This window comes from Myripristis murdjan, chromosome 23, assembly GCF_902150065.1.
Source record: "Myripristis murdjan chromosome 23, fMyrMur1.1, whole genome shotgun sequence".
Lineage (NCBI taxonomy): Eukaryota > Metazoa > Chordata > Actinopteri > Holocentriformes > Holocentridae > Myripristis > Myripristis murdjan.
This window is the reverse complement of record NC_044002.1, coordinates 27,134,211-27,152,728: the sequence shown is the minus strand read 5'-3', so window position 1 is coordinate 27,152,728 and position 18,518 is coordinate 27,134,211. Positions and strand designations below refer to the sequence as shown.

Sequence of the window (18,518 nt, the reverse complement as noted above, 5' to 3'; positions counted from 1 at the left end):
GTTTACATGTTTACATGTTTACATCCAGGACATCACATCCATTATCAGTATTTGTGTTATCTGTATATATTCATGAGTTGTGTTTTTGTGATTCTGCGTATGAAATGCCTGTTTTTCTCATGCTAATAAAGCTCTTTTTGAATTTGAAATCAGAGAGAGAGAGAACGTGTGAGTGTGTGTGTGTGTGTGTGTGTGTGTGTGTGTGTGTGTGTGACGTGCAGGGAGATCACCCCAACAGATCAGGGGACAAGTGGTCTGGCATCAGCAGTCCTTTCCAAGGTGAGAGATGGAGTGTGTGTGTGTGTGTGTGTGTGATTGAATATTCATTGGCCAGAGAGAGAGAGTCTGAGGAGAGTGATTGAAGCGACGATTGAAGTGCCGTGTGTGTGTGTGTGTCTGTGTGTGTGTGTGTGTGTGTGTGTGTGTTAGGATTGTATTCTGTGTGCGACTCTGAGTGTTTATTGGGGATTTGTGAACGAAAGAGCAGAGACGAGGACAAAGAGACACCACACACACACACACACACACACACACACAGAGAAGTGAACAACTAAACACACAAACACACACTGGTATAATCTTCACTCAACATCTCTGTCTCTCTCTGTCTCTCTCTGTATCACTCTCTCTCTGTCTTTCTCTCTCTCTGTCTGTCTCTCTCTCCCTGTCTCTCTCTCTCTCTGCCTGTCTCTCTCTCTCGACCCCTGGCCTGCTGTCCCAGACTCTCTTCTTCTAATCTGATCCAGTTTGATACAAACAAATCAGGAAAATGATTCTGTTTCTATTCTAAATGGAGAGACAGGCAGACAGAGAGAGAGAGAGAGAGAGAGAGAGACAGACAGGCAGGCAGTGAGAGAGACAGGCAGACAGACAGAACATGATGATGTGTAACTAACCCTCACAGCTTCATGTTGCTGTTGTTGTTATATTTACAATAACCCTCATTACCAGAGGGTTAATTGATTGTTGATTATACTTTAATTAAAACTTATTTTGCAGTAAACAAACAATGAAATGATAATTAATGTTTACTCCCATCACACACACACACACACACACACACACACACACACACACACTGTGTTTATGACTGATCAGCTGATGATGTTTGCTTTATGAAACTGTTTGTTAACAGGAGATGCAGCAGATATTTGATGACTCTGTTCATAACTGATTTGTAAACGTCTGTAAACGTGATGCTGTGATGCAGCTGCTGCAGATGTTCATGATCTGACGTCGATCGTTCATAAAAATAAATCGTTTAAAAAAAAATAAAATAAAAACTGTATTGTCTTTATCAAGTCTGATGTTTTTTATTAAACTGCTGAAGCTGCAAACTGTCTGTTAATTATTATTATTATTATCATTATTATTATTATAATCACCAGTCACAACTTCATAATAACCAGACAAATAAAGGATTTATTAACCATTTAACCACCAAGGTATTATAATCATCTGTGGCATCTTTATAACAGCTGATCAGTTAACATCCAGTAATATGTTGTTATCTGATGTGTTTATCTGGACAAACAGCTGACGAGTTAGGTTATAAAGTGTTAGATTATAAAGTGTTAGATTATAAAGTGTAGATTTAGGAAAACATTTACTGCTGCACCTGAGGGGGCAGCAGGTGTCCCAGGCCGCTGGGCCGCCCAGCTGGACTCTGCTCTGTTTTGTTGTGTTGTGTTGTGCTGTGTTTTGTTGTGTTGTTGTTTTTGGGGGTGAGACAGAGAGTGAGACAGGAAGCTGTGAGACTCGGCATGTTGAAAGACAAAACCTGTTTTATTTAAAGATTTCTATCAGGCACTAGTCATCATTTTTATTGTTACACATCGGCAAAGCAGCTACCTGGGTCATCAGACACACGGGACACCTGGAGGACACGGGGTGAGACGGGACGGGACGAGGCGGAGCGGGACAGGACGGGGCAGGACAGGTGGGGCGGGGAGGGACGGGACAGGACGGGACAGGGCGGGGCGGCATGGGACGGGGCAGGACGGAGCAACTGGGACAAAATACCTGCTGGTATTTTTAGGGGTTTAAAGGTGCGCTACGCAAAAATACTGAGGCTTGACAGAAGAAAAAAAAATTCAACAGGAAACGCCGACAGGCTCAGTGGATTGGCTGCTGAAAGGTGCATGCTGGGTAATTTGACTAATTAGCATAATGAGCTAATTAATCAACAAAATCTGGAAATGACTGCAGCTTCTGGTGAACCTGGAAAGGTGATCTGAGAGTCTGAATCCATGTTGGTGACGTCCAGAACTCCATCCATTACCACGCTGTGGTCATGTGACCTCTCCTCATTAGCATAATTTACATATATTACTGTTAATTATCTCATTATGCTAATTACATCCACTGAGCCTGCAGACGACGTTTTAACCCAAACAGCTGACAGGAAACTGCTGGGTGGACGAAACAAAACACAAAAAACAAAAAACATCAAATTTAACGGGCCAGACTGACGATGAGAACCACGTGGACTCAACCGTGACACTTCAAGCTTATTCCATGTTTTTGTTTTTATTTTGTTTTTTTGAGCTGAGTCTAAATGGTCCTCACCTCAGTCAACGCTCAGTTTTGCGTACTGCACCTTTAACAACAAACAGCGGTATGGAATAACAAAGGACAGTCAGTGACGACTGCATACTAACAGTAATAATCATAACAACAACAACAACAATAATAATAACAACAATAATAATAATAATAGTAATAATGATAAACTCTGCTGCAGGGAAACGAGGCCGGAGAGGAAAAACAAAACAAATCTGGAAATCATGTCGCTGATCTCTGTGGCCTGAGAGAGCGACGACGTGTGTGTTCATGTGTTCACGTGTTCATGTGTTCACGTGTTCACGTGGTCACGTGTTCATGTGTTCATGTGTCAGCCGGAGCGTCGGGGCTGAACTCCACATCCTGCTGCATCAATAAAGCAACAAAAATAAAGAAAAGAAAAATAAAAAATGTTGTGGACGTTGAGAGAAACCGGAGGGCTGTCGGTGAAACAAAAAATCAGAATTATAACAATAAATAAATAAAATAAATGAACTAAAATAAAAACTTGAATGTGGTTTTTAGTGAACTTTTGTTCCTCTGAACAAAGTTACTGTCATTTCTTTTATTTATTTTTTTAAATAAAAGGGTATATATACATATATATATATATATATATATATATATGTATATATACTTTTCATTTTACTTAACTTTTTTTAAAATAAATTTTCTGGTGATTTTTCATTTGACTCAGGTTTTAAAGTTGATGTCGTTTTTTTTTTTCTTTTTTTTTCTTAATTATTTTCCAGGGTTTTTTCTTTTTTCTCTGTTTTGTGCTCATTTTCTATCAATTTTTAATAATATTCTATTCTATATTCTTTTTTTCCTAATTGGCCTGTTCTGAAAGAACCCTGGATCGGGTTTCGTCGTGAATCTCAGTTAAAGCTGCGAGCCACGGATTTCCTTTCAAAATAAAGCGACTTCTTTCTGGCAGTGCCGGGGTTTTCCTCCAAGACTTTCTCGCTGTGCGATTCAGAAAAACCTTGTTTCCTCCGGCTCGGCTGTCGCTGTCCAAACACACACACACACACACACACGCACACACACACACACACACACACATGCACACACACAGACACACCAAGAAAACACGCAGCTGTTTAAGAGGCTGTGCTACGGTGGGGAACGTTCAGCGACGTTTTGTGGCGAAGTTGAGCGAAGTTGACGCACAGACGGCTGAAAACCTGAGGAGGACATGATGCATTTACACACACACACACACACACACACACACATACACACACACGCACAGAAGTCTGGCTGCTAGCTAGTTTTCCTTGGCAGTGAAATTTTTTAGTCGCCGGCGCCTCGCTTCGTGTCTGTTGCTAGGCAACCGGCAGCTCTGTGCCAGGTCATATTTAGAACGTTTCAGTCACGTTGCCACGGCGACGTCAGGCGGAAGGTGTTGTTTGGATTTTGGAGCCGACACAGACAAAAAAAAAACAGGAAAAAAAAAAACAAAACAAAAATAATATTAACAGTGACATTTAAACTTCAGAGTAAAAGTACTTCCTGTTGATAATCTGAGTGAAGCTGAAGTGAGTTTTTTTAAATTATAAATATTGATAGTTAATATTTTTCTGGCTTTATGAACAACAATGCAGCTAATTAGGATTAGCTTAGCTAAAATCTAACTAGTTAATATTAATGTGAGCCTGTTTTTTGTGTTAATGTTGCGCATTGTGACACACAGATGAATGCTACAGCTGTTGCCTTGGAAACAGGAAACACCCAGAAAAACTGATTTGATGATTTCACGTTCAGCTTTGACGACAGCGTGGCAGCTTCATGTTGGTGGAGCCGCGGCCGTGACGATAACGCTGACACATCAGGGCAGAGGTGACAAATGTGTGTGTGTGTGTGTGTGTGTGTGTGTGTGTGTGTGTGTGTGTGTGTGTGCGCGTGTGCGCAGGAACTGACTTTGGAAATGGACATTCAGGGGTTTTGCTTCCTGGCTCCAACAGAACTCCCTCTGTGTTGGAAACTCATCCTGCCTCCCCTCCCTCGTCCTGTCACTCGTCCCTGTTTGATTTGATTTGATTTGATTTGATTTGATTTGTGCAAATTAAAATGAGAACAAACCGCCTTCAGGAGGCAGACGAGGGCTAATACACTCCTCTGTGTTGTTTTACTGTTGTCCAGCAAAACAACATAACAACAACAACAATAATAATAAATAACAACAATAATAATAATAATAATTCAAAAAAGAAATACACACTAAAATAAAATGAATAAACCGTCAGCCGGCAGCTCACTCCTCATGCAGGACAGAGAGGAGGTGGAAAGATGGCGGCAGGGTCCTGAACCTGGTCGGTCGGTGGAGCCTCGCCCCGCTGACGCCCGGCCGGGTGACAGTCACTCACTTCTGCTCTCAGTTTGTGTTGACATTGTGCAGAATGTGTCCCATTAATTCTGTGTTTATTACTGAGGCTGTAGTTTGCAGAGGTCTGCTACTGGACTGCATTATACTGAGAGGGGTTTCTAGTTTTCTGTCCCTCCGTATTTATATAAAACGAGGAGGGACAGAATAGTGGAAACAGCTGTCAGTAAAGTGCAGTCCAGTCCAACAGCAGCACTAACTATGAGCTCAACGCCAAACACAGAGGTGAATGAACACCTCTGTTACCGTGACAACAAGACAAGCTGAGTATTATACACTGCGAAAACTCAGAATCTTCCCAATAATATTTCTCTTATTTCAAGTCAAAATATCTCATTACACTTAAAATGAGACGTGATCACCTAAGAAATAACTTGTTTTCTCACTTGTTTCAAGTGAAGTTTCACTTGTTCCACTGGCCAAAGAAACAAGCAAATTTTGTCTAAAAACAAGTTACTTCTGAGGTGATCATGTCTTATTTTAACCCCCTGATGCATGAATTATGAAAGCCTGAGTCCAGATTTTTTTCTTATGGGTTTTTACACTTCTTAGGGCATGAATATTTCTGTGAGTCTCCATACTTCTTTCAGGGTGCAGGACTGGTATTACCATGTCATTCTACTAGTATTAACATGTTTTCAGCAACAAGAACTGCCAGTCTCTGCATAAACCTCAATGTAGGGGAGCAGCAGAGAGCACTCTAACAGCTGATATGCAATTCCGCCATAGAAACCATTGCATTTAGGAGAAAATGACTTTTAAACAGCTGTCCACTGCAGTGACCGCTATGCGCCAGAGGGTTAAGTGTAATGAGATATTTTGACTAGAAATAAGACATTATGACTTGAAATAAGACAAATATTCTTGGTAAGATTTTGAGTTTTTGCAGTGTAGGCAGCAGGAGCGGAAACTGTATGGCACCACAGCTGGACGGGATTAGATTAGATTAGATTGGACAGGTGGAGCAGGTGGAGTGTGTGTTAAAATCAGTCACTAAAGTACAGACAGGGAGGATTTGGTCGATGTGATTTTTGGGGTTAGCGGGGCTACGCTAACTACAGGCTAACCACCCGGAGCTCCGCCTTGGAAAAGAGAGAATGAAAACCAAAAGGTAAAGCAGCAAGATGTTTCTGTGCCACAGGAACTGGTGTGACATGGCAGTGAAGCAGATCTCTCTCTGTCAAACTGAGAGCTCATCACGCTGCTTTACCTGGACTGAGATCAGATTCAGTCAATCTGATGACACGGGCCGGGCTCGTCTGTCCAACACTTCATGTGGTGAGCAGGAAGCTGCACTGCACCTGGCTGATCGCTACCTGTCAGTGGCTCGGGACGGTCAATGTGGCTGGTACAAACAAAGATGGCTGCCCCCCCCCAGTCCCACACACACACACACACACACACACACACAAAATGCGTTGCGCCTCTGTGGCTCAGCACTAGTCAAAAACATGAATTCACAGACACAGAGAAAGACAGGCGGTATATTACATGGATGGCAAATAGTCCAGAAGGCAGGAAAGCCCTGTGCTACACACTGAGAGAGGAAAAGCTCTGCAACCCTTTTTAAACATCAAGTCACTGTTCCCAGTCTCTTCCTGTGTCCCGTTGACTTACAATGGCACTGATTCAGTCCTAGCAGTGGTTCTTCTACATTCAGTTAGCAGCTGACCCTTCCCACTGCTAGAGAGATGTAAAAAACAAAAAACAAAGAAAAAAGGACAATTCATTACTTGGCCTTATTGCTTATTCAAACACAGACACAGATCAGACTCCTGTACAGTAACTGTTTTTGACTACAACATTTAGTGGAGCTGAAATTTGCAATTAAATCTTGAGCGACACTGGGTCACAGAGCTAAAATCCCCCTCAAGTCCCATTTCCCTTCAAAGCACTGAAAGCGCAACTGCAATTCTTCATGTGAAGTCGCTTGTTGGGACTTTTTGGGATCCAGAGGAACTTCGGCGCCGGCGTTTCCTCAGCAGCAAGAAAGCTGCCAGCAACGCCACCGGAGCCGGGAGGGGAACATCGACGGGGCTCCGTGCTCTTGTCCCGCAGTGTTCTGCTCCACATTCACAACGATGGACACATTCACACCGGCAGCTGCCCGGTACAAGCACAGTCTGCTACTGGTGGCCACTGAGTGGTTTCATCAGAGCAGCTGAAGGTTAAATGCCTTCGGTCAGCAGCGGCTCGGTGGTTACAGTTGAGACACGTTAGTCCAATTTCCAAAAAATAAAATAAAAACAAGAGAATCAGTGCGCTTATCATAGCAAATGTTCCAGAACAACAGGACCTAAACTGGGAAAGCTAAACCACATCCGTCAGCCGCCACTGCTACAAAAAACTGGTTGTGAAATGCTTCTCTGACTTCGCAATACATGGAGCCAGCATGGGTCTCTAAATCCAGGATCAGACTACAGGATATTGGTCAGGATGGTGTTCCTGTCAGATCAGGCGTGCATGGGGACATAAATTCTCGCTGTGCCTTGGCTAAATGAGAGAGAGACCTTCATGATAGAAAACACTCTGTTTCCATGATTTGTTCCCACTGGAAACCAAGATCGCCATGACCTGTGGGGTTCCCCAGGGCTCCGTTTTGGGGCCTTTCTTATTCTTATATCTCTATATGGTCCCGCTAGGCCAGACCTTATAAAATGGTTTAATATCTGACCATAACTATGCAGATGACACACAAATTTGTGTAACACTTTCACCAGGTGACTGCTGACCTGGTGATACACGTCTTCAACTACACAAAGACTAAAATAACTGTCTTTGGAGCACAGAAACAAAGACATAATGCCAGGGCCTCTATTGACTCCCTGTCTTTCATAATTAAGAGTCAATTCAGAAATCTTGCCATTATCCTCGACTTAGACGTAAATTTCAATAACCACATCAAAGTAGTAACCTCTTCAGCTTACCATCATCTAAAAAATATTGCAGGAATCAGAGGATTCAACCTTGTAGTGCCACTTTTTCCACACAGGCACACAAATGAATCTCACTTTGCCTATTTCTATTGATGTGGAAAAGAAGGGCTCATCCACTGTCCTCTTATGGGTCTCTTCAGCTACCCCTCTGAATCTGAACAGGAAAGTTCAACTTGATAATCGCCCAGTGATCTGTACAAGCATCTAAAACAGCGTGGCTTAATATTTCTTGGCTTAACTCTCTCCCTGGAGGAATATATTCTGCGTGATGGGTAGAAGAGGAAACCCAAAAATTCTCTCCATATGGTAAAACTGCAAGTCCGAGGAAACAGGACATCTACAAGTGATGCTGGAGGAGGGTCAACAAATGAGCAATGTGACAGTCAGACACATGTAAGAGCCATCACACTAGTGGACAAAAGAAAAAAAAAACATGCTAGACTTCATGTCAGAGAGTTGTGGGCCGTCCTGACTACAAATCTCTCTCCTTGGAAGTTCTTCTCCTTCATGATCGTAACCAGCTGAGGGAACTCCTGTAGTCTGATCCCGGTGAAACTGCTACCGGTTTATCAGGTGCGAGGCACATTTTGAGCCAACTGAGATGGGAAATATTACCTGGCAGTAAATCATTAATGATACTTTGGTTCCTTGTAACTCACTATGCTCAGACTGGAACTTTCCCTGATTGTCTTAACTGTTAGACACCGAGAGGAATCTGATTCTACCTGTATGGACAGCCAAGGAAAGAAGAAAAAAAAGTATTGCAAATGCATCTCACATTATTCACATGGCCTTACTTTATCATCCTTAAAGCCTATCTGTGGGAACAGTCATTTTGTTTCATTTTGTATTTCTCAAATGGCTTTTTTAAAAAAAGGCTGTTTTAAACAGATATCCACTACATTTAGCTCCAGAGATCCAAACAGATCCACCAACATCACTTTTATGAGTTTCAAATGTTTTAATTATTTTTTTAAGATACGTTTTTGGTAACAAATGCTAATCGTAAAACTACAATGGGCGACCTCCTCACCTGAAGTTTTAACTTTGTTGTTTGCTGCCAGAGCTCAGTCTCCTGAGTGTTAGATTTCTAAGGCATTACATTGAACTCTTGTAGTTGTTATTGTTCATACAGATCATCATGACAAATCGTCAGATGACTATGGCTGACTGTTTCCCAAATGAGTAGAATTCACAAAGGTGATGCTAATCGATGTGTTTAATTTCAGAGACCAAACACAGTATAGCTGGTAAGCCTCTGTGTAGCATACACTTTACTGTCTGCATTTCTTGCAAATCCCATCATTTTCCATAGGGATTTTGGACTGTACACTGAGTGTCTGAAATACTCACTAACAGCCTATAAAATTACACCAGACTTTGGTTCTCTTGCTGCTTAAGGCAATATTCCCCATCTGAATGGCCTCTAGATGCTGGTCTTGTATCGTCGGGTCCTAATCCAATGTCCTAGAGGAGCTGAGTGGGCGACAATAAATGTCTGCTTAAAATTCAGCAGCTCTGCTCCTGTTGCTACAGCATCCATTGATTACTTTAATTAGATTCAAAGTGTTGATGGATAAGGACTCCGCTGCTCATGATGCTCCTGTCGTCTAGCGGCCTATCGGTTCCTTTTTCGTTCACGCTGTTTGATTACCAGAGTCAGTGAAACCCACTGAATGAGTTGAGGTCATCACATGTCAGGTCAAAGGCAAAGGATTGTCTTAGTACTGCAAGTTAGCAGGCGCTGTAAGCAGTGGTGCTACAAGGTGACACTGTAAATAAAGTGTCGGTATAAGTCTAGTTCCTAAGAATTCTAAGCTATGGCTGTGGAACCCCAGAGCAGCTCAATATGTGGGCCTGCTGGGTCCCTACATGATACTAACGTGTCTATCTTAGCCCGGCTGCTGGGGCAAAACAAGATAAAACAAACAAACAACAAAGCAGACATAGGAAAAATATTCCCAATTCAGGACCAAAAGCTTTTTTCAGTTTCAGAAAATCTGAAATCACCCAACACTCCCAGGAGGCTCTAGAGTTCTTCTTTTTTTCATCCTTCCCATGTGTTTTTCAGATCCGTGATCCATAACCAGAACACAAATGTCTGGCCTTTTTTTGGGACAATTCTAACCGACGTACAGGTCCAAAAGAGGTGGCTGGGCCTCCGGGGGTACCAGCGAGCTACATAACATCTGCGGTGAAACGGCACTGGAGAACAGTGTGGAATCATGGCAGCAGGATACCACACAGTCGAGGTGTGTGAAGGCCTATTTATGGTTCTGTTGTTGTTTTTGCCGCAGCTGTGCTGCAGGCATCTGAGGGGACGTTCCAACTAACCTGCGGCTCTCCAAAAATGTAATGCAGGGCAATGCAAGACCTCAAGAACCAACCTTCCCTCATGTTTTATGGTTAAGGCTGATTTATACTCACTGTCCTGTCCAAGGCGCCAATGGCCGAAAGTAGTGAACAAAACAGAGTTCAGTAGACGTGCCGTGCAATTCGCAATTTTTTGCAAAAACGCGGCATGGCGCCGTGGATGCCATATTGGATAAACAGATGATGATCGATTAAAGTGACTACCAGGAAAGGAGTGGCAATTTTCCAATAAGTCACTTTCTTGAAACAAACATGACAGAAAGGTTTGACGAAAAGCGCGCTCCGTTTGTTTGAGCCATTTCAACCACAAGAATAATGACTGACCTGCAGCTCGCAGACCCCACGCCATGCCGTGAACAACATGGAGCATAAACCAGCCTTTCACTTCCACTCATGGAACCAAAGATACACATCATCCCCAAGAAAATAAAGAGTGATGTCACTAAGCCTGGCTGCTGCAGACCGTATGCAGAGTCTGGACAAACTCCTTTCGTTTGGCAGCATCTATGATTGTATTTATGATTCGTTCTTATATTTGAATTCGCAAGGACTGTTACTTGCCAATCAAATGAATGTGCATTTCCCTATAACCTCTGACGCCCTCAATGACCGTGTTTGTGATTTTTTGGTTTCAAACTGGTGTTATCCAATCAGCATCAGGCGTCAGACACCACCTTAAGGTGGTGTCTGACGCCTTCAGGAGCCTTTTTCTGTCTCTACAGTCTGATGTTAGCCAGGCTAGATGTCGCTAAATTCACAGCGACAATCTTCAATACATCAGTCTGAACACCAGCAAATGTGTCGCCAGTGGACTCGAGAGTTTCAAAGAATGGGAACACCATTATGGACATTTTTATCTGTGCTTTGCTTGTATAAAATTCATTAAATTTTGACATTGGTCTCTGGGGTTTCAGTGGTCTCTGCATTGACCCATATCTACGAGGAGATATAAATGTAGATACACTCAGCGTAGTTATGGTGATGCTTTTTTGCAGAACCATAAATAGGCCTTCATTTTCAATTTTCACATTTCCTGCCACAAACCCTTTGCAAGAAGCAGATTCTCATGCGGTTCTTTCCAAAACAGATCCAGCATCCAGGAGTCACCACTGATCCAGGAAGTGGAAACTAAGTTCTAAGGTGGTGATGTTCCCCCGCTGTGTTACCCCAGAATTCAACAGGCAACAGGGTGGATGCATCATGTTGTGTGTTTAACTATTTCCACTCATCTTCTCCTCAAATTTTCCACTGGTTAACGGTGCAGGTCAAACAAACAAACACCAGCTGGCTATAGGTTTTCCAAATTGGCCACAGTAGTTACCTTTAGTCCAGCAGCATTAAGAAAAACTGTCCAGGGGTTTGATTTTGGGAAATGAGGACAACACACAGCTCTGTCCTAATGTTCTCTATCGCGGCGGCGTACCGGCACCGCAAACAGCGGCAGGGTCCTGGAGGCCGTCGAAAGCTCAGGATCAGAGTTCGTCGCCAAGGGCTCGGCCTTGTTGCCTTGGTGATCGGAGGCCACGTCCCCGAGGTCTTGGCACACCTCGTACGAACACTTCCTCTTCTGCAGGGCCTCGGCACGCACGGCCAGGGAGCGCGCGCACACCGTCAGCAGCACGATGAGCGTGCCCAGGAGCAGCGACACCATCGGCCAGAGGACGCAGTGCAGGAGGACGCTGGTGTCGTGGGAGCGGCGCCACAGCACGTCGTCCGGTCTGAAAACACAACAACAGGGAATAAACAAATGAGCAAAAATGTAAAGCATGTTGGTGTTAGGTACAGACAGAGTGAAAAGGCCTAATCTTTTTTTCTGAGGCAGTGGCCCTAGTATGATGACTTGGCCACGGTAGGAAGAAATATAATTTTGTTCTTCCTAAAGTGGCCCTAGTACGCCATCGTATCCCAACACCGGCTGTCACTGGGCACCAGATCAGGCGAACGGGGCGGGCTGTGTTTTCCAGTTACACTCGGCACTTATGCATGTTTTTCTGCGCTGGCTGTAGGCAAACCAGAGTTCCCTTTGGGACGACTAATGGCGTTCTCAAATGGGTCAGAGCTTTCTGTGTGGAACCACCACCACCACCACCACCATCATCATCATCATCATCATCATCATCATCATCATCATCATCAGCAAACCGCCACTTCCTGATCAGAGACCAGCCAGCCTCTGTTTGTACCAGACAATAAAAATAAAAGTCATGCAGACGGTGAACCGTTGGAGCCTTGAGGGTTTTATCTCAATGTCTGTTTTGAGCTGTAATTGAAAAGTACACACACACACACACACCACCACACCCAAAATCAACACCCACAACGCCCACATTGTATCCATTGATTTATTGTTTTATTTGGACCTCGTTCTCCAGAGGAACATCAGCAGGATAATCACAACGGGATTTTATCTTCTGAGAAATATCGCAAAGGTAAGGAACTTTTTATCCCAGGAGGACGCCGAAAAACTAGTCCATGCTTTTCTTTCCACTCTAAAACGGGAGTTGCTTGGCTGTTGCCATGGCAACGTGACCCACCTGGATTTTATTTATTTTTATTTATTTAACCTTTATTTAACCAGGCAAATCATTAAGAACAAGTTCTTATTTACAATGATGGCCTGTCAAGAGGCGTAAACCTCTTGGGGGAGGGTGGGGGTGGAGGGGCTGTAAAGGAAAGAGGTTTGGTTAGTGGAAACAGGAGAATAAAGTACGGCAAAACAGCATACAGCAAGACAGTACACGACAATGCGGACATACTGGAAACAACCCGTTCAGTTTCTACGGGGCTGACAGTAATAAAAACCATCACACTCGGCGGCGCTCCTTCTGTCACTTCAGGTCGTTCATGTTGGTCAAATAAACTGAACCAGGCAGTGAGAAAAAAAAAAAAAAAAAAAACATTTGTGGTTTTTATCGATGTTGTGTCCCAGTCCAGACGGTCGATCCACGCCTGGGCAAAACCAGTTTGTTTAAAACGTGTTTGCTAATGTTAGCTTGCTAGCTAGCGTTGCTGGCTAAAGTTTCCTAACCTCACCTTAACCAAGTATTTTAGCTAACAAGCTAACGATTAGCTAACTGCGTCCTTGTGGCCGCCGCAGCAGGAAGTGGCCCTCGGCTCGGCGGCGTCTGCTCTTGTCCCCCTGATCTGCTGCTGGTTTGATTCCCAGATGCCTCGGCTCTGCCTCAGCCCGGCGGCGCTCACGTGGCGGCTCCGGCTCTGGCGTTCGGTTCAGGGTTGAGATGAACAGACCGAGCAGCCAAACTGACTAGGAAGCAGCCGTGGCCCGGAGTGGAGCCGGGAGGCTGGCAGCTCCGGCCTACCTGAGCTCAGGTACAGATTTATGAGCTCACCTGTCAGTACACCTTCATAAAAGACAGACAGGAGCAGCTGAACACGCGTGTGAGCGGCTGCTGGGCTGGGATCGGGAACAGCGGGTGTGCTGATGCTTTTATTCTGAAAGGACCTTCCTGAGGAGATGCAGGAACGAGGCTGACAGGTGTGTTCAGAGCACCTCGCTGCTGTTTCACCTGAACCTTTTATCTGCTCTTCATTCATGTGTTTGTTTGTTTTCTTCTTCTTATGATTCGGAGGTTTATCCGTGTCGTGCTGGTCTGAGTGCTGCCTCGGCTGTTTGGTTCATTGTTGGACTGTGTTTACTGTGTTGTGGTGTGTGTATAGTGTGTATATGCAGGCTGCAGGATATAAATACAGCCTGACTGGTGGTCTGTGTGTGTGTGTGTGTGTGTGTGTGTGTGTGCTGGGACGGGGCTTTCCTCACTCCTGTCCTTTTGGTGCAGAGATAAAATAAAACGGGCTGAGCGGGCGGGCCAGGTGAGCGTCTGCTGGAAATCACTGATGAGCGTGAGAGCCGACACACGACGGCCAAAACATGAAAAAATAAAATAAAATAAAATAAAATAAAATAAAACGCTGCTGTTGCGGGGGTAAGGGTGAAATACATCATGTGTGTTAAACGAGTCGTGCGTGCAGAGAGGCTTTCTGTCCGGAGGGTTCCTGAACAGCTCGGTCAGGATCCTTTTCCTTCTCTCTGATTGGTCGATCGGTTATTGATCTGCGATGCCCACAATGCCTCACGGCCAGAAACTGGAAGGAAAACTATTTTCCCCAGTTTTTTTTTTTCTTGTAAATTTGCCATTTTAACCTCAGATTTTTTTTAGTTTATTTCTTGTAAATTTGTGACTTTATAATCTCAGAATTTTTTTAATTTTTTTCTCATATATTTGTGCATTTTTTTTCTTGGGAATTTACCACTTTAACCTCAGAAAATATCTGAGGTTTTTTTTTTTTTTTTCAAGTAAATTTGCGACTTTTTAATCCCCGAAAGTTTTTCCCACATAAAACTGAGTTTTTTGTCTGATAAATTTATGACTTTAACCTCAGAATTTCTTAACTTTTTTCTTGTAAATTTGTGAATACATGATCTCCGAAGTTTTTAGTTTTTTCTCATGAAATTGAGTTTTTTTCTCATAAGTTTATGACTTTAATCTTGAAAATTCCGAGTTCTTTCAGCGCTCCTCTCCCCGACACGCCGTCGCACGTGAGAAAAATGTGACAGGTAAACAATCATTATGTATTTTATGATATCCTGATGCAGCGATGCTCCTCTTCACTGCTAAAAGAACATGGACTAAAGGCTCATTCCGCCCAATTTTAAACTTGAGAAGAAAAAAAAAAAAAAAACAGAGCCTGTCATGAAACAGTGACTGAGACGTTTAAATCAAGGGTCACTTCTGCCGGGTCAAAGGTCACAGCTGGCCCATCAGCCGCCGTGTGCGTTGGTCTCAGAGGGGCCTCGCGTGACGTCCTGCTATGCCGGTTGCCGCAGCAACCTGATCTCCCGTGGTAACAGGAGTCTGTCACCAACTAAAATTTCATAATATCACACCTTCCCCGTTTCCAATTTGTCTTCATCACACCCCAAAATAGACGATGTGTGTGTGTGTGTGTGTGTGTGTGTGTGTGCGTGTGTGTGTGTGTGTGTGTGGTGTGTGTGTGTGTGTGTGGTGTGTGTGGTGTGGTGTGGTGTGTGTGTGTGGAGTGGAAAGAGGATGTGACAGAGATAAAGTGAGAGAGAGATGCAAAGAGATGAAAGAGGTAAATAGAGAGACAGAGTAAACGCAGACAATGTAAATGTAACGCTGTGTGTGTGTGTGTGTGTGTGTGAGTGTGAGTGTGTGTGTGTGTGTGTGTGTGTGTGTGTGTGTGCTCACCTCCTCTGCTGGTTGAAGAAGCAGGTGAACGACTGGCTGCTGACCTCTTTGGTGAAGTAATCCTCCCACCTCAACACGCTGTCTCTGTTCTTCTGGTTGTCTCGCTCACAGGGAGGCACGTACGAGCACTGAGAGACAGACAGGCAGAGAGACAGACAGGCAGAGAGAGGCAGAGACACAGACAGAGAGAGAGACAGACAGGCAGAGAGAGGCAGAGACACAGACAGAGAGAGAGAGACAGGCAGAGAGAGGCAGAGACACAGACAGAGAGAGAGACAGACAGTGTAGTAGTAATATCAGTACTTTTAGTCAAAGTAGTAGCAGCAGTATAATCGCTAAGTCATTTTTCTCACTGCAAAATTCTCTCTGCCTGCCTGCCTGTCTGTCTCTCTGCCTGTCTGTCTCTGCCTATCTGTCTCTCTCTGCTTGTCTCTCTCTCCCTCTCTGCCTGCCTGTCTCTCTCTCTGTCTCTCTGCCTGCCTGTCTCTCTCTCTCTGCCTGTCTGTCTCTCTCTGCCTGTCTCTCTCTCTGTCTCTCTGCCTGCCTGTCTCTCTCTCTGCCTGTCTGTCTGTCTCTCTGCCTGTCTCTCTGCCTTCCTGTCTCTCTCTCTCAATCTCTCTTTCTCTCTCTGTCTCTCTGCCTGCCTGTCTCTTTCTCTACCCCTGCCTGTCTGTCTCTGCCTCTCTCTCTGTCTCACTTTCTGCCCGTCTCTCTCTCTCTGCCTGTCTTTCGGCTTCTCTCTCTCTCTCTCTCTCTCTCTCTCTCTCTCTCTGTGTCTCTCTCTCTGCCTGTCTGTCTCGCTCTCTCTCTGCCTGTCTCCCTCTCTCTGTCTGTCTCGCTCTCTCTCTGCCTGTCTCCCTCTCTCTGTCTGTCTCTCTCTCTGCCTGTCTCCCTCTCTCTCTCTGTCTCTCTGCCTGTGTCTCTCTCTCTACGTCTGCCTGTCTGTCTCTGCCTCTCTCTCTGTCTCACTTTCTGCCCGTCTCTCTCTCTCTCTGCCTGTCTCTCCCTCTCTCTGCCTGTCTGTCTCCCTCTCTCTGTCTGTCTGTCTCTGTCAGATTTATGTGGATCTTCTGTAATTCATATGAAAAGTGGTTTTGTGAGCAGAGAGAAGGGCAGGAAAGTAGGACACTGAGCGCACACACACACACACACACACACACACTCATGCACGCACGCACGCACACACACACACACACACACACACACACACACACACACACACACAGACCTTGAAGCTGGACGTTTGTTCTCTCTTTATCTGTCGTCTCGTCACTTTTGTTTTTTTTTGTTTTTTTCGTTCTGGACGCTCTGACCCGGCCGTGTTGTCAGCCTTTAAAGGTGCATTCTGTAAAATTAATGGTTCGTTGCACAGCAGTGAGGACGCTGAGGGCTGGTTTGTTGAGGCGCCTGGAGACGATAAAACATGCAGAGAAAGTTTCTCCTCTGCGATGATAAACTCAGCTGGTTTATAATAAAACTGCTGGGTTTAAGAAGAGAAGTCATATTCTGATTTATGTTTGTCTGTTTAGTTAAAAAAAGAAAAAAGAAGAAAGAAAGAAAGAAAAAGAAACACCTCCTTTTATTTTAAGAACGGTTCCATCATGTGCCTTAAAAAAAAACCTTTTACTTTTATTGGCATTTTTTTATGTGTTATACTGCGTTGTTACAGTCGTTAAATATTAGTATTAAACATATATTAAACATTAATATTAAATGTAGTTTTATTTTCTTGATTGTTGATGATTTCTTATTAGATCATCTTTTGTTAATTCTTTTGGAAATATAATTTGCAATCAGAATTTCTAAAAAAAAAAAAAAAAAAAAAAAAAAAAATCGAATAATTTATTGCTAATTTTCTCCTCACATGTTCATGAATGAAATCAAGTGAATCTGAGGTCTCAAAGGGTTAATTTTACTTTTAATTAATTCACTAGAAAAACTGTCACGGTACAAAAAAATGACCCCTAAAATGACCCCTAATCTCACCTCAGATTATAATCCTGTCTGCATTAGAAATATTGACAGGAACAGTCCAGTTACTGATCAATATCTGGGATCAAACAGACTGATCAGTTTAGAGCATTGAGCCCCACTGACCAACACATGTTCTGCTCTGTTTAGTGCTCAGTGCTGCCCCCGCTGGACACAGCACTGAACTGCAGCCTGCGTCTGTGTGTCTCTGCAGGGCAGATTTAAATCTCTGCAGGGTTTTGGTCACACTGATGGTCCTATAGGGGGCGCTGTGACTGCAGGTCAAAACAAGGTGACATGCCGCTCTCTGATTGGCTCATTCATGCCTTTTTTTTTTTTTTTTTTAAAGTTAAGCTGCTATTTCACACTTCCTTTTCAGTTTAGTCTCAGCTTCCAGTAATAACTCGCTGAAACACACACACACATACACACACACACACACAGAGACATCACAGGAGGTTGATTGGCGCCCGGCCGGGGCTGGTTTCTCTGGGTGAGGCGGTTGCTATGACGACAGTGTGATTGGCGCGGAGGGGGAGGACATTATGTGGTGATTGCGAAGCGAACGGCGATTCAACTCAGTGAAGAGAACGACGAACGACTTACTGCAAGATGGACGACGACACCAGGAGCTGCGTGTGTGTGTGTGTGTGTGTGTGTGTGTGTGTGTGCAGTATCCAGTCAGTCTCAGTGCATTACCATGGATGGGGTGTGTGGATGTGTTGGTGCTGGCACTATGCCTCTCTCTCTGTCTCTGTGCTTCCCTTTCCCTTTAAACGCCTGTGGAATTTTATTAAAAAATAAAAATTAAAAAATAACCATGAAACAGCATCAAGAAATTTCTCATTCACTGAAATGCACACACAAAAATACAATAAAATAAAAATTAATTAAAATAAAAAATATTAATTCAAATATTAAATTAAATTGAACTAAAATATTAAATTAAGTTAAATTAAATTGAATTAAAATCTTAAATAAATTGAATTAAAATTCTAAATTAAATTGTGGAGGTGCTGCATTATGGCAGGCGTGTGGAAAAAAATAAAGTTGATGTTA

General features: G+C 43.7%; 1 protein-coding gene across 1 annotated transcript in view; it reads right to left on the bottom strand.

Moving 5' to 3' along the window:
* Window positions 1-10,622: 10,622 nt before the first annotated feature.
* The window catches only part of LOC115355201 (calcium-activated potassium channel subunit beta-4), a 20,695-nt gene continuing 12,799 nt past the window's right edge, over window positions 10,623-18,518 (bottom strand). The window contains exons 3-4 of the mRNA XM_030045913.1: window positions 15,489-15,616; window positions 10,623-11,975 (exon numbers count right to left, since the gene is read on the bottom strand). Coding sequence (XP_029901773.1) covers window positions 11,654-11,975; window positions 15,489-15,616 — 450 coding nt within the window. The 3' untranslated portion in view covers window positions 10,623-11,653. The remainder of the gene's footprint in view (window positions 11,976-15,488; window positions 15,617-18,518) is intronic.